General features: G+C 40.0%; 1 protein-coding gene across 1 annotated transcript in view; it reads left to right on the forward strand.

Annotated features, from left to right (window-relative positions):
• Window positions 1-27,916, forward strand: part of HDDC3 (HD domain containing 3) — a 182,503-nt gene that overhangs the window by 46,146 nt on the left and 108,441 nt on the right. Inside the window, exon 3 of the mRNA XM_044078280.1 lies at window positions 22,235-22,475. Coding sequence (XP_043934215.1) covers window positions 22,235-22,475 — 241 coding nt within the window. The remainder of the gene's footprint in view (window positions 1-22,234; window positions 22,476-27,916) is intronic.

Raw genomic sequence — 27,916 nt, forward strand, 5'->3', positions numbered from 1 at the left:
TAAAACAACTGGAATTGGGATCTTTAGAAAAGGGAAGGAGCAAATTACATAGAAAAAAATGGTAGTTGTGGGAACAATACATACAGAAGAGAAACTATGTTTAAAAGGCAGGATTTGAATGAGCTATGTAATGTCCGACAATGAATGACTGGATAGATCATACATTTTGTATAATATTTGCAACTAAAATTATGTCAATATGGTTTGTGTTGCATAATGTTTGCAACTAAAATTATGTCAATATATTTTCATTTATGTAGATGTATGTTTGCCAGTGTTATGTGTGATAATTTAATAAAGATGTTTCTTGTTTAAAAAAAAAGTTATGATAAAATAAAGGGTCAAATCGTAGAAAGTCAACATTACTTAATAAACAATAGCTTAAACCTTGACAAGTGTGCATCCTCCACAGACGGAAAAGCATATTTTGTAGATCATCTAGTTCTAAAAGGTGTGTATCATTCCACTGTATGCCTCACTAATCCAATGCATTAATGAATACACTTGCTGCATTTCATAGCCTACAGACAGGTCACCTGAAACAATAGCCACAAAGTTTCTTTTACTAGAAAAAAAATATCAAGGTTTTGGAAAGCTTGATCAATTCAAGACAGCTTCAGGCATTGCCGTTATATTCTGTTACTCTCAGTTTATTCAGAGGTGATCTTTTTCTAGTCTGTAAGAGATTGTCTGATCCTGTTGTATTGGAAAACATTTGCTTTAAGCACATTGTTTTGGGAGCAAATGCCAGATTAAGGAAGCTAATGCTAAAACCAATGGAGAGGTTAAAGAAATAGAAACTGAAGTTATGGATTACCTGCGAAGTGAAGAATTTAGTGTAGAAAATCCAAATCTGGTAACATCATAGAATGATAAAACAGCAAATCCCCAAGTTAAGGAAAAACAGTTGGAATGGGAAGTATTTGATCAGTTGCTACATGAAGATACTCTGGAGGTTTCAGTAGGAAGCCAGTACAAAAGTTGAGTTGGGTTACACAGTAAAGAAATGAACAGGAAACGGAGGTAACTCTGACGCAGTCAGTGTTGTGGAGTGACACGCCAATGAGTTCCCGTATGAAAAAACAATAGGTGATGCAGTTGAGGATATGTCACAGGAAGATGTTCTGGAGCTTCTGTAGAATCCCTGCAGAAGATGGAGAACAAAGAATGTGCCCTCAGTTTAGAAGAAAATGATCAAAGGGAAGAGTTGCTTGATTTTAATAAGATGGATAGACATGTTAACATCTATGAAAGAAATAGATATAGATAGTCAATAAAACCAAAATTTCAGAAGTCTGATAAAACAAATGAATGCAGTAATCGAGACTGTTAACAGAACTTCATGTGAATTAACCGAAGTAAGTAAGATATATTACTGTGATCTAAACTATAGACCAAAAACTTGCCTTCCAACTATGTATAAACTGTACACTGGAATTGATTCCGACAGAGTTTATAGTCCTTTATAAGAAAACTCGATCATGGCAATATAACAAAAGGGAAACAAAAGAAAGTCATATGGAACAAAGGATCATTTGCTGTTAAATAAAATCATAATGGAGAATTGTAAAAAGGGGAAGAATCTAAGTATAGCATGGATAGTTTACAAAAAAAGCATTTGACAGCATCCCACATTCATGGATAAAGGAGTGCTTACAGATGTATAAGACTCACCCTACATTGATCATTTACATTACAGTGACCATGAAACAGGGACAGGAATGTGATGTAAAGGAACCTGAGCAGCAGGGAGTGTATAAATATTCGGGAATTGATGAAGGATCGACAATAACACACAAAGAAATGTTAAAAAAACCTCAGGAATATTTTAGGAAACTAAAATTAATATTGAAAACTGCCCAGGCATATAAGATCAAATTCCAAGCTATAAATCAGTTTGCTCTTCTTGATCTAACTTAGTTTTGGAGTGACTAACTGGCCCCAAAAGGTATTAGATCAGTTGGACAGGAAAACAAGAAAAATGCTTCACGCTTATTAAATGATACATAAAAATCAGTGTATACCAAGATTATATGTTCCTTGTTCTGAAGGAGGTATGGGCCTGTACAAAATTGATTACATGTATAGATCTCCAGTTGTAGGACTGCATACATACCTGCTGACCTCATCAGATCCAAGCATACTGTAAGTTTTGAAAATATGAAGAGAACAAGTCTAAGATGACCTCCTTGCTTAGTTTAGCAGAAGCATATTGGTGTAAAGTGAAATGGAAACCAAACCACAAGTAGATAAAAGAAAGAATATAAGGAAAAGGATCAGATGAGAAGGCAAGAAATATGGAAAAAGCCTAAGTATAGTTGCAGTACAGAAAACTCCTGGAACAACCTGATGTTGACCAGGATCCTATGCAGGAATGGTTAAAGAGAGGTGAATTTAACCCAAAAGATGAAAGGTTAGTATTGGTGGCCCAGGATAGCAGACAGCTTGATTTACAAAGTCCATTGAGCATGTGGGAGGAATAGAAAAATGCAGGCTCTATAGAAACAGAACTGGAAACCGTCACACATCTTGTTGCTGGGTGTAATTCATGAATGACAGAGGGCCTGTATACTGAAAGGCATAATAATGTGCTAAGACTGTTGCACTGAGGGTTACATAAACATTACTATATTGAAATAGCTGAGAAGCATTATAAACATGAGCCAGAAAGTATTATAGGGAATGAAAAAGTTTATATCACATGGGCTCATCCATTACCGACATTTCAAAAAATAGATGCAAGAAAACCAGGTATAGTTCATGAAAAGAAGACAAAAGTAGTATTGATCATTGAAATTGCCACACCCAGTAATTACAGTGTCTAATGTACAGAGACACAAAGTCATAAAAGATCAGGATTTGCAGGCAGAAACAAGTGGAAGAAGGTTACCCATACATTTCCAATAGTAGTAGGAACAGGTGAGTCTCAAAAAGAATTTGCAGTCCTGTTCAGATATGCTATCTACATATAGTTCCATATGAATTGCAGAAGGAGTCAATTCTGGGTATGTTGCTGGATTCTGGGAAGAGCACTCTTGGCTAACATCAAAGATTGAAACAATACTAACTTGAAGAACTTTAATCATACTTTGGCTTGGGAATGGGGCCCATTCCTGTCATGTTATTAGAAACCCAAAAAACTTGGAGAAATTAAAAAAGAACAGTGAGGTCAATCATTTACTTTCCTCAGAAACAATCTTTGTTATGTATATGTATACAGTACACACACACACACACACACACACACACACACACACACACACACACACACACACACACACACACACACACACAAAGAAAGGAAAAGAAAGAGTCCATTAACATGCTGCCTGAACCAGAACTCAGATTGCTGTACTCTAGAAGCTTTAGGAGGCAAAGACCATGGTCAAAGTCCTGTAGCACAGCACGAAGCTTAGTGCCTACCTTAGGCCATTTACTGTTCACAGTTTATATGCTTCCACTGTGAGATCTCCTAAGGCAGAGGAGCTTATCATACCATAGCTATACTGATGATAGTCCGCTTTACCTCTCCTTTCCACAAAATGATATGGTAAATGTGTATTGCCTTTCGCCATGTATTCTTGGCTTATTTGTAATCAGTTGAAACAGCACCTCCAAAACCAAGACCATGGCCATTTAGTTCACATTACCTTGAAAGAGTCCTCCACTCCTTCACTTCCAACTTTATCACATATGGAGAAAATAAACTTGAGTTTGTTGATAAGGTGGGTAGCCTTAAGTGTAACCTGGATTGTGGACTGATACTCCAGAGCCAAGTGTCTGCCACTGTAAAATCATCTTGTTTCCCCATGCAAAACTTTTCCAGAATTAAGCACCTTTAACCTCAAGCTGACCTAGCAGTTGTTCATGTCTTGGTCTCCTCTCAGCTTGACTACTGCAATGCCCTGTACCGGAGACTCCCTGACACTAATTGTGGTTTATTTACTTTATTTTACGCTTTTGTTGACTGATTTTAGTTCCACTATGTCAGTAGCCTCTTTCCAAGGGAGACCCAAGGTAGTATTCTTACTGACTAGGGGAAATTTGGCTAGGACACTAATGAAATTTCACTGCTGTTTTCAGTAAATGCTGTGGGGTCTTTTACAACCACATGAGCTGCTACCAAATCAGGCAGACTGGGCCTTGATTTTAACATCTCATCCTAAGGAAGACGAAGATACATTCAGGAGTGCAGCACACACCTTATGCTGCATTACAGTGTCAGCTTTGAAAAATGAATCCAGTTCCCTAGCATGAGAAGAGAACCCACAGTGTTCTGATCTTCCAGCATCAAAGGCAAGTGTGCTACTTGTTAATCCACTGACACTAATTATTTACAGATGGTGCAGGACTCTGTTGCTAAACTTCTGACTTGCACTTCTCGTTACCAACATATTATACTTTTTCTACACAGCCTGTATTGGCTTCTAGTGTGAATTATGCCCACTCATGACTTGGATCCCCCTTAATTGAAGGAGTTCCCACCCAGGGGCTGCTAGTGACACCACAGGTACACTTAGATACATCTGGTATACACTCATTTACCTTTTTTGGCTCCTCACCTGTGGAACTTACTTTCTCTTGCTTTGGGAGTGTCCCTCTATGGCTGGCTTTCACAGAACACTCCAAACCTATCTTATTTTAAGTCACGTTTGTTGGTATAGGATGACCTTGTATTTCTATTTGCATTTTTCTTCATCTTTATTTTCTCTTTTATCTGTGTTTTTACTTAATTGCATGCTTTATTTTACTGTGTGTTGTTTGATCTCTTGTACTGTTATCATCGCAACTGAGTTTTGTTATAAAACACCTAAATCAAGTTGAAGTTAAAAAAGCACACGATTCAACTAAGACTCGTTTCTGGATCAGTGGTGTTACGCATAAATAAAGCAATGAGTGCAAATAAAGTGCAGCTACATTTTTTGTTTTAACTATATTTATCTTTTTTCAACTATTTATATTTTCACAAGGTTAAATGATATGGCCCTCTACCCTTTTTTTTACTAACAACCCAGGCTCACTATGGAGTACATAGAAAACTAAAGTGCAGAAGCGTGTTAATCTCCTCAAACACATCAAGTATTAGTTTAAGGGTGTGCGCGCTTATGCAACCAGCTTATTGTACATTTTTTATTTTTTTATATTTTTTCCCCTAACAGATTTGTTTTTCAATTGAATTGTACAAGTTATAGGTCACATTAAAGATGGGAAAAGTTTTGAAATGATTTATTGTGGTCTCATTTTTATATCCCAAAAACCTGGCATTTTAACAAAGGCGTGTAAAATTTTATATCCACTATAAATATGATACATACAGACAAACCACATTTATGTATTTATTTAAATTATTTGGTATATGAATACTGTAATCAAGTTTCTTGAAGGCTTGAGCATTCAAACTCCTAGACGTATGGCGTCCCTGTAAAGTACCCTAGGACCTGAATATCCCAGTCAGTCTAAACAAGTACTAGGTTTATATCATTCAGCACCCTGAAAAGTCATAATATCTTCTCTTCTAGCTGGATCATCTCTGGAATGGGTAGGAACAGTCTCAGAGCTGTCAGTCATATGTGTACCTGGGAGCTCACTCACTTATGTTCCTCCATCAGTAATCACACTGCAGAAAAAACTGAGGCCATCAATCCGTAACTTCAAAAAGGATATGGACGCATATCTCTCAACCTATTGGAGCAAGAAATCTGGACAAAGCCATAAGCCCAAAATAGGGACGATTTTTAATATTGCTATAATAAACTTAGAAACTTGATAGAATAACAGGTTTTGCATTAGCATGAATTTTCTAAAGAGTATAAACTGTGAAAACCAAATGTGTGTTATTATTTCTTTAATGATTTGCAACTAATTTGCCAGAAAATCACAATTTTAGGAAACACAAACCAAAAATATGAGGTGAAAATCTTTACAGTTGAGAGGTATGTATGGATGACAACATGGGAATCCATCATTTCCAATATGGTACCCATGGCCTTATGCTGCTCAGTGTTAAGTAGGCATTGAGCTTGTTCACTAAGCCTGTGAGCCTATGAATTTCAACCCTACTTTTCACCTGTAATGGTATTGCAAAAACGGTAAAGAAGGCATTATGTCTTAGAACTTTACTCCCATCTGTATATGTGTTACCAGGCATAACTACAGCTGCCTGCAGCTTGTAAAGGTTGCAGATTGCAATAATAGAATTTGTAGATTCATAACTGATGCACACAGAAGGTAACATCACTGTGTCACCCTCAAGCATAACAGATGGCTTTATGTAATGGATGGAGTTGCATTACCCACAACCCAGGGTTGCAGGTACTGGGTAAATAAGTAATGTTTCAGTTAACATTACCTTCTTAAACAAAAAAAAAGAACACTGCTGAGACCAGAATTATTGGTACCTGCTTTTGGAACTATACCTGTGGAGGGAATCATTTGCAAGCAGAAAGTGCCTTGAATCTGGGCCACCTACTTAACCCATCTGAGTTCAGACCATAATGGCTATATGGTGCCATTGTGTAGGCTCACCATTACAAGATGAAAGTTAAGGTTGTGATGCATTGCAGGCCTAGTGGTGGGCAAAAGTAGAATGACTTTTTATCATGTATACCTTGACATTGGAAGCTTGTTTCAGGGATGTAGCAAATCACTAGTGGAGAAGGAGCATAAGTTGATGCAGGAAATAAAGTACTGGTTAGATGTAGTCACCTCTTTGCACATTGTGGTCTCTGGAACTAGACTTCTCGATCAGGAGTACTCTTTCTTCTATAACTGTTGTCATTATTAAAGGTTTGTTGTGGAAATATTCACGAGTCCTCCTCTGAGGGTCATGCAGTTGAAGTTCTCAATGAATGAGAGGCTTGCCTCACTGCAGCTGCAGAAAAGGAATACTTTGACAGACTGTCTGTCATATAGCAGTACAAACTATGCAAGCTACTTGTCGCGGAGTGATGAAGTAATACCTATAAACTAGATGATCCATGTTTGATTATCAACACATGCTAGAAGAGTCATTTGGGGAGAGAGGAATGATGACATAAAGCCTACCTGAGGGCTGGGGATAAATATGTCAAAATGTGCAGTTTACCTACAATCCCTGTTAGAGACCAGAAATAGATGAGAGCATTTGCCTTCAAGGTTGAGGTTTGGGGATGGTTCATAGGTGGGTACTAGGCTATCTGCCCGAAGGCATTTATAAGCCTAGCCAGAATGTGTTGGCTTTCGCCGTCCCCTTAGATTAGTTCTGTGTGCCTCTGTCCAGCAAAGCCACTGAAGTGATCACCGAGGTAAACTTTCTGGATAAGGATGTGCGACAGCCTCATTCATAAAATCAGTTGATAAAGCTTTTCACCATCCCAGTGCTCTCACATCTGTACAGACCTTGTGTGTATATACAGCAGAATCAGTGGACATAAGTAGGAAAAAAAATGCCTCTGGTGCCTGTATGGATGATGTCCACAACATGGTCATACTCTCAGCCTATAATGGGAAATGACTGAATGATTGTGGCCATAGTGCTGGCTTGATAGAGAAAAAAGTCTTAAAAATAGAAATACACAGTACTTATCTTTATCAGGAAGGAAGTGGAGGTGCTCAGGTGGGCATGGTGTACTGACTCTGTAGTCTTAGTGCAAGACTTTGGGAATTATATGGGAGAATGATTAGGGATAACAAGAAAAGGCATGACTGGTAGGAATCTGTACTCAAGTGGTTGAAACACCAGGTTTGAACACAAGAAAGGTCATATTTCTATTTGGTACCAGAGTGAACCTTGTGGTTGTGCCCTCAGACCTAAAACTTTATGTTCTAGACAGTCTAGTAAAGAGAGGAACCCATTTGGTGGTGAGTTGGAGTAATCCGACTGGGAAACAGCTTAGAGACCAAAATCAGAAGTAAGAGTCTATTAAATTTCTAGCTGAGGCTTTTGTGTGAGATGCAGTCAGCTTGTACCGCTACAAGATCTTGACTATACAATTTTATTGTATACTGCATATGTGTACTGTATTTCATAGCTATTGCCTCACTGCTGGTTTTCTGCTGTGTTAAACATTTCTGTAGTGTTTTCTGCCTAAAATATTTTATATTCCTGATTGTGTTTGTGACGAACATTTCTGTAGTGTGTTCAGCCTAAAATAGTTTAGGTAGTAGCTGTAATATTCTCAATATTCTTGATTGTGTTTATGGGCCTAGTTGTTTGTTAGAGGCTGTTTTCTGAGCTCATTGTCCAGGCCATCTTAGTTAGCAAAGACCATCCTCCACTTCAGTGAGTGTTTAGTGTTTATGGTAATTGTCTAGTTGGGTTGCCAGGTCTACAGCTTGGAGAAAGCACCTCATTGGTTCTTTCTGAGCTTTTTTTAAAGTTGTTTCAGGTTTCAACTTTAAGTTACTTAAGAAGTTAACTTGAGTGTTTCATCCATTACACACAGAGCTATCTGAGGAGGAGCACCTGATCGGTTATATATAGCAATAAGTAGCCTGTTTTTGCTTATCTTTAGTAGTTATTGTTTATTCTAGATATTTATAGCAATTTTATTGTATATTGCATACTTGTACTGTATTTCATAGCTATTGGCTCACTGCTGGTTTTATTCTATTTCTGTAGTGTTTTCTGCCTAAAATAGTTTCCCGCTCTCCCTCCCTATTGGCATCTTGTCTTTATACCTGCTGGTCTTGCAGTTGCCTGCCCCTACTCTGATCTTGGACACTCTTCCCAGTCTAGTGTCATTAGCTCATTCTACCTAATACAGAGAGAACATCTTAGAAGGCCAACCCGGGTGGCCACAGTGGTGCAGCGGTTAGCGTTGTCGCCTCACAGCAAGAGGTTCTCCGGTTTGATCCTTGGCTGGGGTGCCTTCTGAGTGGAGTCTGCATGTCCTCCCTGTGGTCGCGTGGATTTCCTCCGGGTGCTCTGGTTTCCTCCCACATCCCAAAGACATGCTGTTGGTGGATTGGACACTCCAAATTGGCCCTAGGCATGAGTGTGTGCCTTCCGTGGAAGGTTGGGCTGGCAACTCGACACCGTAAAACTCCACTGCCAATCATGAGCGGACAGGTGATCCGCTGTGGCGACCCCTAACCAGGAAAAGCCGATAGAAGAAGAAGATCTGAGAAGGCCAACCCACTTGGTTTCTTTCCTTCTGTTCCTCCTTTCTCTCTTTCTTAAAAAAATTGCCTGAATCTCCTTGTGTTCTGATTGTGCTTCTCAAACATTTTGGAAATATAGAGTATATTTTAGTGCATTTATTAAAACTATATTTGCCTTAATATTGCTACAACTCAAGTGCTTTAGGTTGCACTGCATCTGAATTGTTTTAGTGTTGTTTTAGCTGCTTTTCTGTATATATAGACTAGCTACTTTTTCTACTGTATTACTGCCTCTTAAATCGTTTTTCAGTTGTGCGCTTGCCTTGCTTCATTTAAAAAAGTTTTAAATTGCTCATTTTGTAGAGTTTTAATTGCATTTACTGTTTAGGGCTACACACTCAAGTGTGTTAGCCTTTTCTGTGTTTATTTACTGTATTACTGCATTGTTTAGCCTGATTTAACCAAAAAAAAAAAAAAAAAAACTACTATCTTGTTTGCTCGTTTCCTAGCTAATATAGGCTTTGCTGGTTTCAGGACTTTATTTTCTGTGTTCAGAGCTATCCAGACCTTGCTGTGATAGAGGGAAGTCCTACTGCTTACCAGTGGGAGTGGTGAGCATTGTACTGCTTATCTAACACTAGAGGAGTGGTTTCCAGCTCTGAAATTGTAATTTTATTATTGATTTTGGGCTGATTTCTATTCCTTTCAACTTTCTGGCTTAAAAACACGTGTGTTTGCGCGTTTTTCGCATTGTGCAGACTGCGGGGCTACGGTTAAAATGATTTCAGGTGCCAGAAAGTATGCTCTTCAAATTTTCCCTTAGAACTAGCTGATTTCTCAGTAGTAGCACTAAAATCCGAACCCCTGTAACTAGCACTTGCTCTAGAACCTGCTGGAAAGCACTAGGAAGCCTTAAACTGATACAAGCACTCAACTCTCGTTGTTAATAAGGAGAAATTAATTGTAGGCCTAAACAGCCTATAATTGCAAAGTACCTTGCAAAGGTAAGGGAAAACAGCTCTTGTACTTTACAAAAAAAGCACCTAAACAGGCATATCCAAGGTTCAGCTTCCGGTGATTTCTCCTGTCCACCTGGTGAATCTGGGCATACTGGGGCAATGCAGCAACTGCCTCATGTACACAGACAACCCTATCCTCCTACCACCCAACACTACAACCTGCGAGAGATGCACTTACATAGCCAAACTGGAAGCAAAGCTCTCTCCAGCCAAGATTGTGCTAGACAGTCAAGAGGAGAAGGTTAACACCTGCACTACACCTCAAGCAAAACAAAGCCCTTCAAAACCCACACCATCAACACCCACACATAGCAACACTAAACCCACATATGCGGAGGCCCTTAACATTAACCTGCCCAAGCAACAAGGACCTCCGAAGCTGAAACGCAAACAAACACCAGTCACAAACAAAGTGACACATAGCTCACAACACCAGTGTGTGCCACCCAACAACAGCCCCTAAGGCAAGACAACCTACCCAACACTTTAGTCATAGGTGACTCTATAGTCAGGCACACTGATGTCCCATTCACCAGGCTGAACAAGGAGAAAATTACAGTCAGCTGCCTTTCGGGTGCCAGGATCCGCCACATAATGTATGCACTCAAGTCATTCCACAACAAGTACAAATACAACTCTGTCATTGTCCGTGTTAATGACTTGAAACGTACCTCCCTGGACTACATAAAGAGAGACATGGAAGAGCTCTCGGATCATGTGGCCCAGGCAGGTATGACCCTAGCCCTGAAGTATCCTGGCTTCACCCAGAATGATACCACACTATAAGGACAAAAATGATTGACTTCAACAATTGGCTAAGCCTCTGGTGTCATTCAAAGGGGATCCAGTATCTGTCTGCCTGAGACGACATGATCGACAGACCACAATGCTTTGCCAGAGATGGTCTGCACCTGTCGTGCCTGGGATTCAGGTTACTGGCTAAAGCTCTTGCCACCCCTATAGTGACTTTTTTAGGCAAGGTTCAAAGGACAAAACCACCACTGTAACAGATACAAGCATGCAAAATGTGAAGGTAATGCTACTCAGTGCTAGAAGTCTAAACCTCAAAATGCACTCTCTCAAGGCATACCTAAAAATGGAGAACATCGATATCTGTGCAGTAACTGAGACCTGGTTGAAAGCTGCAGAGAGCACCCCTGCAATACCAGGCTACAACTCTTACCACACTTTTCGGCCACCAAACCAAGACAAAAACACTAAAGGTGAAGGAGTGTCCATATTCACCGAGGATTTTCACACCAACAGGCTAGTTGCCCAACACAATGCATCTGAAACTCTCCAGGTGCAACTAACACTGCAATCCAAATTGTAGCTTGCTACAGATCCCCCACCATGTCCCAAGATTCTCACTACACCTTTCTAAACATACTGGAAAATATTAAGATACAACCAAACACCCTAATACTGGGTGATTTCAAATACCCTGCCATTAACTAGGAAAACTACTCTGGTACCAACACCTTTTCCCAACGGTTCTTGGAATTCATAAATTCCAATGCCCTGGATTAACTAATTCATTGTCCCACCAGGGGCTCCAGTATCCTAGACCTGGTTATTACCAACATGGGAGATAGATGCTCCACATCAGTGGTCACCACCTCATTGGTCAGGTCTGACCATAAGCTAATCACCTTTGACATCCACACACCCCCACACCCCAGTAAGGAAACCTCTGTAAAAAACATCTCCAAAGCCAACTTCATGCTACTCAAGTCAGATGTCACAAACTTCATGACACCCATGCAGATGGGAGCTGAAAGGTCGACTGCTGAATCCTACACTAAGGCACTGTACAAGCACATCCACTCGTGCATGAATCGTGCCATCCCAAATAGAACCAGGACGCTGTCTTCCAAAAAAATAAAGCCAATCTGGTGGTCCCCTGCCATAAGCAAACTATACAACAGAAGGAAGAAACTGTTGCAGAAAAGAGGAAAATCCCAGGATGCAAAGAACTCCCTTACCAGCCTCAGTAAGAAGCTGAGATCCCTCATAACATCCTCCAAAGCTAGTTATGAAAATAAAATTGCCAAAGATTCCAATGGCAACCACAAGGCATTCTATAGTTATGTCAAGAATCTAAATGTCAGTGCTCAGATCTGCTCTGAGCTACAACAGAATGGCATTAAATATACTGATCCCGAGGATATTGCCAATATCCTGGCAGATCGATTCATTGTCAACTTCACCCCTAAAGGGCCCATCTCAATACCAAAAGATTGCCAAATTCCAGTAATCACAGCCACACAGGTAGAAACCGCACTCTCCAAAGCTAAGAATACAGCATCCATGGGACCAGATGACATCCCGGGCTGTGTACTACATGAACTACAAAATGAGCTGGCACCTCACCTAAGTGTCATGTTTAATCATAGCCTCACCTCAGGCTTCATGTCCACTGAGTGGCACACAGCTACAGTTATCCCACTCCAGAAGGGGGGATCCACCTTGGATCCCAGGAACTACCGGTCCCATCAGTCTGACAAGCCTGATGTGCAAGGGCATGGAACGTATTATCATGAAACTTATAAACAAAGACATTGGCAACCTTCAAACACTAGACCCCACCCAGTTTGGGTTTGTGAAGGGCCGATCTTGTCTCCTGAACCTGATTGACTTCTTCGAATCAGTCTCCAGAGCTGTGGGCAAGGGTAAGGTGGTCCAAACAGCCTATCTGGACTTCGCCAAGGCCTTTGACGCCATCCCCCACTCTGGAATCATAGATAAACTTACTAAGCTGGGCATAAATCCCTACGTCACTCGATGGGTTGCCAACTGGCTTACTGACAGAACCCACACTGTAAAAGTAACCAACTCCAAATCCAGCTTCAGACAAGTGACAAGTGGAGTACCTCAGGGTTCAGTCCTGGCACCGCTCTTGTTTGGCATCTACTTCTCTGAAGTACAGGCCAACACTAAAGGACTCTGGCTAACAAAAGTTAGTATATGACTGCAAAGTGGGAGCCATTACTGAATTCCCAAATTATGTGGATATTCTACAAAAGGGCCTAATAGAAACAGATGCTTGTTGCCAGAGCCATGGGCTGAAGCTTAATGCCAAGAAATGTATAGTTATCCCCTTTGGGGAAAAACATGTACCCATGAATTATCACATAGGTGGCAGTACACTAAACACCAGAAGTTTGATGACAGACTTAGGGACACAGGTGGATAGTAGTCTCACCTTCGATAACCACATCGCCACAACAGTCAGGAAATCCTTCTGTATGGCACACCTCATCACTAAGGGCTTTTCATCCGGAAAAAAGGAGGTCATTGTCCCACTGTACTCATCCCTCATTAGACCCATTATAGAGTACAATGCCCCGATTGGGATGTACCTCACAAGACATCTGCAACAGCTGGAAAGGCCGCAGAAATACCTCACTAAAAGAATCACAGGCCTAAAGAAGATGCCCTATGCTGACCGTCTAAGAAAACTCCAGCTATACTGTGTGGCATGTCGTATACTCAGAGGCGATCTCTGCTTAACATACAAGGCCATGTCAAACCGTGAGCTGTTGGACATGCTCCACTTAAAGAAATCCCAGTCCCTCAGAGCCACACACTCCAGGGATCTAAACCTTGTCATCACAATGAACAAATCATGCTGGAGGGAAAGGTTCCTGACCCAGAGACTCCACATACTCTGGAATAGACTACCCATATATGTCAAGCAGAGTGCCTCCTTGGCCCTTTCAAAAGGAACCTTGACGATTGGATGGGAGATAGGAAATTCACCCTGGGGATCACGTCAGTTGCCCTGCTAGACAGGGGTCCAGGGAAGTAAATATTGTGGAAGAAATATCCAGGGAATTGTTATGGCTAGGTTTGTATAGGCCCTAGGGCCAATAGCCTAGTACCAACCTTTGAGCCTATAAAGTGGAGTATATGCTTTATATTCCACCCACCAACAAAGTGCCTGCCTGTACACTGTACAAAAACTGTTTTACTTAGTTTTTTCTTTTACTGTCCTTCTAAACATTAATGACATAAAGTGGGATATATGCCTTACAGTCCAGCCACCAACAAAGTCAGCAAACGTCCAGTCTTTCTTAGACAGTTTTTCATGCAAAGCCATTATTCACAAATGCGATTTGATTCCTTACATTCTTCCATTTATTCATTAATTTCAGTGTTGCTGGTGGTCTTCCTTATCATTTCCTTCTGCCATCACCAGACTGTGGTTCAAGTCCAAGGTACTTCTTGTTAATTCTTCAGTTTTTTTTTTTTTTCTCTCGCTGAAGCATTTTCTTTTGGAACACTGGGAAAGTTTTCACTGTCAATGTTTCTCTCTCAGCTTTGTTGTCAGAAGAATGAGAATCAGAGTCCTCTTTTGCTGGCTGGCTCACTTTTTTTTAGACAAACCTTTTTTATTTCCACCTTAACCTGTTCTGCATACAAAATATCTTTGATCCTCCAACAAAAGTACTCAGAAGACAGTTGGGAACAATAGCTTGAATCTCGCACCTGCCTCTTGTCATTCCCCAGTAGCCGGGTAAACTTGCATCTCTTCATTCTGGTGTACAGTGAATAATCATTTTCCACAAACATTTTGTTGTCTCCAATTTTAAATACTTTTCCTTTCTTACATATTTTTGTCAGAATCGACTCTTTCTGTTGGTATGATTGCATCTTTACAGATATGGTCTTAGCTGCTTTTTCATAGACATGTTTGGGGCATACACACAATGCCATTTCAGTTAACAATTCCTGCTGTGGAACACCAGTCCAGTTGCTTATTTGTACTTTAATAAAATCAATACAGTTTGTTCCTTGCTGTTTCTGTGATACAGCATAAAATCTCAGGTTTTCCCTGCTACTCTGTCTGAGCTTAATAAAATCCACCAAAGCCAAGTTTGAGGCTAAAATGTCTACCCAAGCCAAAAACCATCCCAAGGCATTTTTAATTGTCAATAATCTCAAAAGTACAACACAGCAGTTTGCTGAGCTGATTTTGAATGATTTTACTTACACCAAGCAGAAGATATAGTGATCCTACTGCGTATAAATTTAGCTCTAACTTTACCCGTCGCGTCTCTCCTCTCTGTCTGTCCCTCAAGATATACCCGAAACTGGCTTGTCTCCAGTTATCACACAAGACCAAGTCCTAAAACTGCTAACAAAAGCTAAAAATAAGTTTGATGGGTCCTGACATATCCCTGGATGAATCTAAAGTAGTGTGAAGCATGATTTAGCCACACCCCTAATGACACTGTTCAATCTCGGCCGCCATACAGGTTTTGTACCACATGAATGGAGAAAAGCTACTATCATTCCCCTGCATAAGGGAGGACCTTAACTGTCTTGGTCAGTGGATGACCCATAAGTCTGACTAGCCTCATATGCAAAGGCATGGAAAGCCTTATCATGGAATTAATCAGTCAAGGGATAGGAAACCTCCAGATATTGGACTCATTTCAGATTGGATTCATCAAGGGCAGGTCATGCTTACTCAATCTGATGGATTTCTTTGAAAAGGTCACCAAACAAATGGATGAGGGCAAAATGGTTTACACCACATACTTCGACCTGGCCAAAGCTTTTGATACAGTTCCCCACGACCTGGCCAAAGCTTTTGATACAGTCTCCCACTCAGGCATAGTAGGAAAAGCTAAACAAACTGGGAATAAACCCCTTTGTCACCCACTGGATTGCCAGCTGGCTCATAGATAGGGCGCAGATGATCAAAAATAGTTCATAGTTCTAGCCAGCACCTTCTAGACATCTAAAAACTCAACAAAACCTTTGTTAAACTCTGTAAACACTCTGTATTCCTTGTGTGGAATAGGCTACCACCTCAAATTCATAGTATCACTAGTTCCAGCTGCTTTAATACTGACGTCAAGCACTACTTTCTGAACTCAGAAGCCTGCCCTTGCCTAGATCCTCCATAATCTGCATTTTCCTTTCTTTTTCTTTTCACTACCTGTCTACATCTAATAATTCAATGACTAATCTTCTCACTACTAAAAAAGCTCCATCTCTTCTCAGTCGCTTACCATCTGCTCAGAGGTGACCTATGCCTGACCTATAGGGCCATGTCAAACCCTGAACTAATGGACATGCTTCACCTCAAAAAAACGAGATCCCTCAGAACCACTCGTTCTAGCGACTTGAACCTATTTACAACAATAAACAGGACATGCTGGAGGGATAGATTCCTGTCCGAGCGACTCCCCTCACTCTGGAATAGAATCCCAATCCATATTCGACAGAGCTCCTCTATGACCCTCTTCAAGAGAAATCTTGATGAGTGGATGGGTAATCGTACGTTCTACCCTGGGATCACTTCAGGAGCCCTGTTGACAGAGGCCCAGGTTGCTAATCTAATGGGGAGGCAAAAGCCATCACTCTGGCTAGGCTTATAAATGCCCATGGGCATATAGCCTAGTACTTACCTATGAACCTACGAACTAGACAGTACTACATTATGCTACTTGAGTAAGATATGTCATTATTGTAAATACTTAAATGTACTAGTTGTATTTACTTCATTTTGTTTTATTTTTTTTCAGTTATTTGTTTCACTGGATTACTGCATATGTAATTTTTGCTTATGTTGTATTGCTGCACTATTTTACTTGGGTTTTGTATATTGCCTACTGTGTTATCTTTTTATGTTTGTATTGCTGGAGCTTTTCTCATCTGGTCTCCACTGAAAACGGGCCATTGGCTCAGATGGACTAACCTGGTTAACAAATGTCAAATAAATAAATAAAAGTAAGGGAAATTGCCTCCACAAAGAGAACAGTCACCAGTGGTGTCCCCCAGGGTTCTGTGCTGAGACCTTTCCTGTTTGGCATCTACATTTCTGAAGTAAAAGACAATACAAAAGGGCTCTGACTGACTAGGTTTGCAGATGAATGCAAGCTAGGAACAGTCATTGAATCCCCAAATGACTTAGCCATCCTGCAGGAAGGTTTGCTCCAAATAAAAAACTGGTGTCAAAATCATGGACTGAAACTAAATGTCAGAAACTCATTATTGTATCCTTTGGGAAGTCATCTACCCTAGGAGACTACCCCATTGACAATACACCCCTAAGAGATGACCCAATTGTTTGGGACTTGGAAACTTTTGTGGGCAGTGAACTATCATTTGACCAATATGTATGCATTGTAAGAAAGGCCTTCTATATTGCACAGCTTATAAACAAAGGGATTGTGTCTAGATGTAGGAATCTCACTGTCCCCCTTTACTAAGCCCTCATTAAGCTAATCATTGAATATAATGCCCCTTTTGGCATGTATGTATCCTGACACATGCCACAAATGGAATGGCCACAAATTACCTTATTAAAAGTTTGCAAAGCCTAAACAATGTGTCCTACATGGACCGACTGAAAATCCTGTCAAAGTACTCAGTATCCTACAGATTGCTAAGAATTGACCACTGAAAGGCATAGAAAGCATCCTCTGACTCATTACTGACGGATTTACTGCATATTATCAAGTCAAATTGCATCAAAAATACTAGTCTAGGGCTCTAAACCTCTTTTGCAACGTCAACAGAACAGTTTGGAGAGACAGGTATGTCTCGCAGGTAATACTGCTGCACTGGAACAGACTTCCCAGGCACATAAAACAAAATTCATCCTTGTCCATATTTAAATCCAACTTAGATCTGTGGATGGGAAACCGAGAATTTACCCTAGGACTGCCCCCTGTACTACTGATGGACAGTGGTAGTTCATAAATGCTGTATCCTATCCATGAGTCCCCTCAAATTATCTGTGGTATGATCCCAGTTTTTCTCATTAGGGGTAATGTATAATTATCAACCATGGGACGGGTAAAGCCAATCTATAACCAAATGGGATAGGTTATTTTGAGAACAAAAAGGAAAACTGGCTAAGATTAAAATGGCTCACAAGGGTAGCTAGCCTAGTAATTACCTGTGAACCTGTAAGACATCTCCTGTACCAAAAATGAAGCAGCCTCTGTGAGTACGGCAGCTGCAGGGTCCAAAAGGGAAAGTACACAAGACAAAAATGGACCGGCAAACAAGGCACTTTGAAATAATGAAAAATACTTTAATAAAAGTATTAGGTTCTATTAGACAGACCGGTTTCAGCAATTACTTTACAGAGCCTTTTTAAGTGTTTGAATAAAATACAAAAAAAAAACTATTTATAAGAAATTCCTTGAATCATGTGATTCATTACAAATGTTCATTGAGACCAGGCTTAAAGAGCCCACCAAGTTTAATAATCCATCTTTTTTAGATGTTTTGGTTTGCCATACATCTGATCATACGCTGTCTACAGAAATTCACCGTAAATTCCCCGAAAATAATTCACTACTCCATGCCTCCAGCTTCCATCCCCCACACATTTGCAAAAACATTCCCAAATCTCAGTTCATGCGTATTAAACGCATTTGTTCTAATCAAGACACATACACACGTTTCAGGGATGATCTTGTAGACAGATTTCATGACCGTGGATACAAAATGGGTCATCTTGTACACACCAAAAATATTGTTGATAGTATGAAACGTGAAGATTTACTACATTATAAGACCAGTAATAAATCCAATTCCGAACCTCCCAGATTCATCACCACTTATGGACGTAACACCAATACATTGATTAATATGGTCCAACATAATTGGAATATATTAACATGTGAACCCAAACTTCAGGAAATCCTTGGTGATAGATGTTCATTTTCTTTTCGTAAAGGAAAAATTTATCTGCTTTCTTTAATCATTTTAAACACTGTGATGTCAAAACCACTCACACGATACAAACTACATTATCAGGTGAACCTTTATTTGGATGCTTTCCTTGCGGACATTGCACATATTGTACCAAGTTACTTAAAACTAAAAGTTTTACCAGCCAAAATACCCCAGAGGTGTATAATATAAAATTCTTTGCTAATTGCTCCTCCGACTGGGTTATTTACTTGGCCAAGTGCAACTGTTCTGCATTTTATGTTGGCCAAACTTCAAGACCATTGAAACTACATATATCTGAGCATCTCAGCGACATTAGGAATAAGAGGGAAATTAATGCCTTATATAAACATTCTTTAAATCATCATAATGCATGTTTCAGTTTTATCATTACTGATAAAATTTTGAGATCTAGAAACAAAAAATTAGGTTGGCATGATTTATTGAATTCAATGGAGGAAAAAATGGATTATTAAACTTGGTGGGCTCTTTAAGCCTGGTCTCAATGAACATTTGTAATGAATCACATGATTCAAGGAATTTCTTATAAACAGGTTCTTTTTTGTATTTTATTCAAACACTGAAGAAGGCTCTGTAAAGTAATTGCCGAAACCGGTCTGTCTAATAGAACCTAATACTTTTATTAAAGTATTTTTCATTATTTCAACGTGCCTTGTTTGCTGGTCTATTTTTGTCTTATGTCCTGTACCAAACCTGTAACTTGAACTGCTTATTGCTGAACAGCTGCAAGATTCTTCCCATCTAATGTTTTTTCTTCACTTTTTCTGGTTGATTTTCTTTCCGGTTCTCCAAATTTTTTCTTTGCTGGCATCCGGGCAGTGTAATTACTGGCCAGTGATGGCTTTCCTTTTTCACAGTTTCTGTTCTCACACTGGGAGAAATAAAATTGTGCTGTTGTTCAGTGTGCAGCCATCTTGAAAGTCCAGCCTCCTTGGAAAATCTTGTACCAGACTACTGAGGGTGAAATTTTATCTGATAGCTAAAATTTGTGTTCGGAATAAATATTGTAGCTTCTACTTTGCCAGGGAAATAGTGGGCAGTGTTTTTTTTTTAGTAATACATTTTTGCACCCATAGCCCCATGTGACCATCAAGCCTTCATCTTAGCAAGCCAATGATCCATTCAAACCCCCTCCTTCTGAGGGTTAAGCATGAACCCATTCATTTCATTAAGGAGCGAGTGGACAAATTCTTAGTTCTTATTTTTTAATACATTTTGGCCCCTAGCTGCATGATTGTCAAGTTTCCTCTCATCCACTGACCCATTTCCTCTCCTTGAGAAAAATGTGCATCAGCCCATTCACTCCCTTCAGGAGTGAGAGCGAAACACATTGAGTGCTGTCATAATGTCATCGTTCGTTGAGGGAGTTGGACTATTTTGCTTATCTGCCTACCCTCCTCTATGCTGTGGCTGTGACTACTCCTGTAGACTCCATGTACAAGGAGCATGCTTGCTTTCATACATGCAGTCTCTGGTTTGTGGTGCTACATGTTGCATAGGTGAGAGTCAAAGTCTCACTCCTCCCACTGGATCATCCAGTGCTTCCCTCCCAAGGCTGCTAATCAGACACTTGCTCCTCCTCTAACATTTCCCCTTTGCCAGTTCCTCTAATGCCTGTGAGGCTGGTTAGGCACTGGTCTTCATGGAGAAAACATCAGGGCCTTATTCTTATGAGCCAATGGGGCTAGCCTAGGTGTCTAGTTGAACTGCAGTCATTTGTGACAAACTTCAGGATGTTATTTATCTGAGCTACTGTAGCCAGGCTGACCATGACTTTAGTTCTGAACATTTTTATGAGGGATTGTTCAAGTTTGATAGTTTAATCTGGTTGTTTTGTGGATGTTCATAAGGGTTATGACACTGTGCCCTTGTATGTGATACTGAGTACAAGAGCTGAGTCACGTGCTGTTTTCCTCTGAATAGATTAAGAAGGGTTTAATTTTAAGTCAGAATTGTTCGAGGTGGTCTCGGGCTTCACAAGCAGCGTGTCCTTTCACCCCTTCCATTCTTTGTTTTCATGTGGTGGATATCCGTACACAGACATGGTCAGGAGGTTAACAGCTTTGAGGAGTGAGAGGCAGAGTCTCTTTCATATGCAGATCATGTTGACTTTTGCTTCATCCAGACTAGAAACTCTGACCTGCAGTTTAGCAGTTCACTGCTGAGTGCAAAGGAAATTGGGATTAAAATCAGCACCTCCATATCTGAATCCATGTTACTTTTCCAGGAAAGAGGAGATTGCTTTCTACTTCTTATGGAGGTGGTGAGCTGTACTTGCTGCAGGATTTGAACTATCTCAGGGTCTTGTTTATAAGCGATGATAAAGGCAGAGCACAAGCATACTGAGTCACTGGCCACAGCCTTGCAGGTGTTGGAAGTGGTTGCTGCCTTCCCAGACAAGGCTGTCTGTTTACTGTGCAGTCTCTGACCCTATCTTTACCTATGAAAACAAGTTATAAGAAATGACTGAAAGAACATTGAGATTTCCTCATGGGGTCACAGGGCTTGCCATCCATGAGTGGATGAGCTTCATGGTCCAAAAGCTCACTATATTTGAGATGCTATTTTTCTGGATCAGGAGAAGGCAACTACAATCATTTGGAATCATGCAAGGACATCCCCTGGGCTTCTTCTGCTGATGTAGGTTTGGGCACCATCCACTAGGAAAAGACCATAACCTAGTGGGGAGATTATATCTCTCAACTTGACTTGAGTGTGTTCAGGGCTTCCCAAAGAATGGGAGAAATTTTGAGACTGTAAAGGGAAGTCTGATCTGCCGTACTTTGCCTGCTGGCTTTGTAATCCTCAACCTGGAAAAGCAAGAAGGAAAGTGAAGTGAAGCTAGGAAATGTATATTTTTCTCCACAGCTGGAGCAGATTAAAATTACTGACAGAGGGAAAGCTGCGATTTCTGGCTGCTCACCCTTTTAGTGGGCTTCTGTCTCAGTTATACATACAGCGTTCCTTATTTTGGGTAAGGTATAAAGAGATGAGAAGAAATATTAAGTATTCAATCTAGGGGAAACAAAAGATGGGCCTGGGCAAACAATGCTTAACCCAGATAGAGAAATTGTTTAAAGCAAATGTTAGAAGAGAGTTTGGGATTACATAAATAGTGATGGGAGATTAAAATGTTTTGTCATAAAACTGGAATATTGTGTAAAGTTGTTTATTGGCTAGGATGCTAATTAGAAACTGACAAGACGTTCAGCACTGCTCATAGACACACAGCTGATTACCATAACTTGGTCTTCTGGATTTTGTTAAGAATGTATCAGTTTATAGACTGTGCTAGAATCTTTTACCAGATGACAAACTCAAACTGAATGTAATGAAATTTAAATTTGGAACACATTCATTCTTATTTTAAAAGCTTGACTGACCCTGTTTTCCATCCATACTCTTTCTAGGCTGCTGTACTTCATGACACAGTTGAAGATACAAATGCAACATTTTCTGAAATTGAGGAGAAGTTTGGTGTGTTGGTAAGGCAGATTGTGGAAGAAGTGACAGATGATAAGTCATTGCCGAAATTGCAGCGCAAGCAGCTGCAGATCGAGCATGCACCACACTGCAGCCATCAGGCCAAACTGGTGAAACTGGCAGACAAACTCTATAACCTGCGAGATCTGAAGAGGAGTACTCCAGTAGGTAAGTTCCACCTCTAAGGTGAATTGCTTGAAGTCCAGAGCAAATCTTTAAGGTTCATTATATAAGGAGCAATGCAATCTGTGCCTTGAGCAGTGCTGAATGAAGTATATCCATAACCTCAGCCTCATGAAGTTTGTATTCATTTATTGATAGATTGGTTGCAGTGAATATTTTCAGACTCGTAAAAACCAGGACACTTGTCGAAATAAGGCAAAATAAACAAATCCAGGAACATATGGAAAATGTGTAAAACACTGTGTTTTATTCGGTATTCACCACAGATAAACGTTAAGTGCTTTCATCATGACAAGCATGACTTCATCAGAACAATTTAAAATACTGACTTCCTCTGTTTAAATACCCACTCCCACCTATCAAATCACATCCAGTTTTGGTGTAATTAATACATTCTTACAAAGGTGAAAAAAATACATGCAATCAAGTACATACATAAACAATTAAAACCATGTAATTATAACATTCATAATGTTTCTGCTAGTTTCTTTAAAAATGGCACTATACTGAACATTTCATTCAACCCGGGTCCCATTGTGGCATTAGTTTTAATTTGCCACATTATTTCCTTCATCTCCAATTGCCTCCCCCCCCCCCCGGTCTTTATCCACAATCTCACAAATTCCAAAAAGAAAACCTGAACAATGGGGACTAGCTTTTAAATGTCGACTAAGTGCATTATTGTCATCCCCTTTTCTTATCGCATACAAATGTTCGTAGATACGTCTATGAAAACCTCTTTCTGTCTTCCCTATGTAGAAAAATTTGCATTCCTGACATGAGGCTAAATAGATGACTCCCCTAGTATTACAGGTACCTGGTTTTAAATGTATTGTGTACCCTGTATTTCCTAACTCCACAACTGGAGCTGTTAAAATGAATTTACAGTATTCTCAACTACCACATTTTCCCGTTCCCTTATTAACAACTTTAAAAATAACTGGGTGCTCCAACAGAAATTTTATATTGAAATCTGTTTTAAAAACAAAATGTGGCTCACTTCCCAGGACCTCCAAAAGACCCTCTTTGCCTTTAAACACAACCCAATTCTTTTTCATAATTTCCTTTATCCTTCCTGAAGTTTCTCCATATGTCAACACCATAGACCTTTTGAACTGGTCCGAACCTTCCCTTCTTGGGCCACCCCCCAGAGTCGTATCAGTCCCAAGTAGTGGCATATATCTACTACTACTTTTTTGTTTTAGCCCTGAGGGAACTGACTACCTTAAATAACACCATGACTAACTACATTATGTTATTAATGGAAATTATTCTCATGAACAACTACTTCATATTTTGAAGGAGAGCATTACAGGCAAATCAAGGGGGTAGCAATGGGGAGTAGTTGCGCCCCCTTATTTGCCAATTTAGGCATGTACATGTGGAAAAGGAACACGTGCTATCTAGTACATACGTAAACTATTTGACTCTAGATTTTTGGATGATGTATTTATTATGTGGAAGATCAAAGGTAAACATGAGGAATTAATTTCTTATTTGAACAATGTATGTGATTATTTTAAATTCACTAGTGTATTTGAAGTGACCTCCATTAAGTATTTAGATGTGACATTAACTAAGGATACTATTAATGAGAAATTCACATCAAAAATCTTTAGTAAACCAACTTTTTAGAACGATTATTTAGAGTTTAATAGTTGTCATCCTTTGTATGTAAAAAAGAACATTGTTAAAGGCCAGACGGTGAGGATGGCTAGAATGTGTTCTGAAAAAGAGTTACTAGAGAGGGAAATGGGGACATTGGTGACCTTTCTGGATAGAGGGTACCCTACCAATTTGGTATATGATTTTTGTACCCAGGTTATGGATTCCAGGGGATCTAGATATATAGATTCATAGGTAGGTACTAGGCTATCGGCCCAAGGGCCTACGTAAGCCTAGCCAGCAAGGTACCATAGCTTACGCCACCCAAGAAAGTTATTTTCTTGTGCCACTGTCCAGCAGAGACACAGAAGTGATCCCCGGGGTGTATTTCCTATTTCCCATCCACTCATCAAGATTTTTGTTGAAGAGTGCTAATGAAGAACTTTGCTTGACATAGATGGGTAGCTTGTTCCAGAGTATAGGAAGTCTCTGGGACAGGAATCTATCCCTCCAGCGTGTTCTGTTTATTGTGGTGATAAGGTTTAGGTCCCTAGAGCATGTAGCTCGGAGGGATTGGGATTTCTTTAGGTGTAGCATGTCCAACAGATCTGGGTTTGACATAGCTTTATATGTTAGGCAGAGATGACCTCGGAGTAGGCAATATGCTACGGAGTAAAGCTGGAGTTTTTTGAGGCGGTCAGTGTAGGGCATTTGTTTGAGGCCAGTAATCCTCTTTGTGAGGTACTTCTGTGGCCTTTCCAGCTGCTTCAGATGTCTTGTGAGTTGCATTCCAAAAGGGGTGTTGTACTCTATAATGGGTCTAATGAGTGACGAGTAGAGGGGAACAATGACCTATTTTTTCCTGGATGAGAACCCTTTTATGATGAGGTGTGCCACGTAGAAGGACTTTCTGACTACTGTGGCGATGTGACTATCAAAGGCTACTACTTGGGACTGATACGACTCTGGGGGGTGGCCCAAGGAGGGAAGGTTCGGACCAGTTCAAAAGGTCTATGGTGTTGACATATGGAGAAACTTCAGGAAGGATAAAGGAAATTATGAAAAATAATTGGGTTGTGTTTAAAGGCAAAGAGGGTCTTTTGGAGGTCCTGGGAAGTGAGCCACATTTTGTTTTTAAAACAGATTTCAATATAAAATTTCTGTTGGAGCACCCAGTTATTTTTAAAATTGTTAATAAAGGAACGGGAAAGTGTGGTAGTTGTGAATACTGTAAATTCATTTTAATAGCTCCAGTTATGGAGTTAGGAAATACAGGGTACACAATACATTTAAAACCAGGTACCTGTAATACTAGGGGAGTCATCTATTTAGCCTCATGTCAGGAATGTAAATTTTTCTACATAGGGAAGACAGAGAGAGTTTTTCGTAGACGTATCTACGAACATTTGTATGTGATAAGAAAAAGGGATGACAATAATGCACTTAGTCGACATTTAAAAGCTAGTCCCCATTGTTCAGGTTTTCTTTTTGGAATTTGTGAGATTGTGGATAAAGACCAGAGGGGGGGCAATTGGAAAAATAAATTAGAGATGAAGGAAATAATGTGGCAAATTAAAACTAATGCCACAATGGGACACGGGTTGAATGAAATGTTCAGTATAGTGCCATTTTTAAAGAAATGAGCAGAAAAATTATGAATTTTATAATTAAATGGTTTTAATTGTTTATTCATGTACTTGATTTTATGTATTTTTTTCACCTTTGTAAGAATGTATTAATTACATCAAAATTGGATGTGATTTGATAGGTGGGAGTGGGTATTTAAACAGAGGAAGTCAGTATTTTAAATCGTTCTGATGAAGTCATGCTTGACATAATGAAAGCGCTTAATGTTTATCTGTGGTGAATACCGAATAAAACAGTGTTTTACACGTTTTCCATATGTTCCTGGATTTGTGTTATTTTGCCTTATTTCGATAAGTGTCCTGGTTTTTACGAGTGTGCTTTTGGGCACTTACACACTACTATCTTGGTTTTGGAATATTTTCAGACTGACTTCATCGGTTAACCAAATTATCATCTAGAGTTGGTTTTAAGTACATAATTTATTTTCCTTTTTTTATTTATTCAAGATGGGTAGAATGGAACTAAGGGTCCACTTGCTTCAACAACCTTGTTAGTAGACAAAAGTAGTCATCTATGTACAAGCAGTACAGTGGAAATAATACACTACAGTTACAATACAGTGACCAAAACAAAATGGTGCATAGTTCTGTAGTTAAAAGGAAAAAAGGTAAATGGAGTTCAGACTTAAATTGAACTGTAGTATTTATCGCTATTGCTGTAGATGAATGGTTCATGAAAGTAGTTGTTAAAATCAGATTTGATTGTGCTACAGAACTCATGTTCAGTGGGACTGCATTCTGTATTTTCATTCCACAATGGCAGAATGCTGTTGTGAAACATTCAAATGAATATTAGTTTATAAAGGTGAAGAAGTTTGACATCTAATGACTGACTGTGCAGGGTGAAAGGTTTGTTTAGGAAGGGATGGTTATGGTTAGGGTGTTTGTGTGTGTCACCAAGGAGTATGATGACCTGACTTTTTCTGTAATTGGTAAAACTTCTGCAATGATGAAGGAGGTACAGTGATGATAAATGTGAGGTGCCGTTCATAAATCTATAGACTTTTTTTCAGGAGAGTTTGAAGTCTGTGCAGTTTGTTTTGTTGTTTTTTATTTTTATTTATTTATATATTTTTTAGCTTTTTTTCACCCTTGCTTCATCCTGTGGCCTTTCTACCCCTCTGTCCCCATCCAGCCATACTTGTTTTTATTTTCCTAGTCTTAGGTTCATAGGTTGGTACTAGGCTATCGGCCCTAGGGCCTATACAAGCCTAGCCATAACAATTCCCTGGCTATTTCTTCCCACAATATTTACTTCCCTGGACCCCTGTCTAGCAGGGCGACTGACGTGATCCCCAGGGTGAATTTCCTATCTCCTATCTAATCATCAAGGTTCCTTTTGAAGAGGGCCAAAGAGGCACTCTGCTTGACATGTATGGGCAGTCTATTCCAGAGTCTGGGGAGTCTCTGGGTAAGGAACCTATCCCTCCAGCATGTTTTGTTCATTGTGATGACAAGGTTTAGATCCCTGGAGCGTGTGGCTCTGGGGGATTGGGATTTCTTTAAGTGTAGCATGTTCAACAGCCCAGGTTTGACATGGCCTTGTATGTTAAGCAGAGATCGCCTCTGAGTAGACGATATGTGACAGAGTATAGCTGGAGTTTTTTTAGACTGTCAGCATAGGGCATCTGCTTTAGGCCTGTGATTCTTTTAGTGAGGTATTTCTGCGGCCTTTCCAGTTGTTGCAGATGTCTTGAGAGGTACATACCAAACAGGGCATTGTATTCTATAATGGGTCTAATGATGGATGAGTACAGTGGAACAATGACCTCCTTTTTTCTGGATGAAAAGCACTTAGTGATGAGGTGTGCCACATAGAAGGATTTCCTGACTGTTGTGGCAATGTGGTTATCGAAGGTGAGACCACTGTCCACCTGTGTCCCCAAGTCTCTTATCACACTTTCGGTGTTTAGTGTACTGCCACCTATGTGGTAATTCACGGGTACATGTTTTTTCCCAAAGGTGATAAAGTACAGTTTTGTACTTACCATAAATGTAGATGTTCAAGTGTTCACACTGCTGCAGTCATCACACTTGGGTTATCTTGACGTCAGGTGGTCCCGCAGTCGTCCAGAGTTCCAAAGTCTTGGTCCGGCGTCGGTTGCTGTCACTTCTTTGCTGACGTCAGTGCGCCAGGAGTATATAAGAGGCATCCGACGCCATTTTCTTCAGTTT

The sequence above is a fragment of the Protopterus annectens genome, chromosome 7.part0 (assembly GCF_019279795.1).
Source record: "Protopterus annectens isolate FY-2018-M chromosome 7.part0, PAN1.0, whole genome shotgun sequence".
Lineage (NCBI taxonomy): Eukaryota > Metazoa > Chordata > Ceratodontiformes > Protopteridae > Protopterus > Protopterus annectens.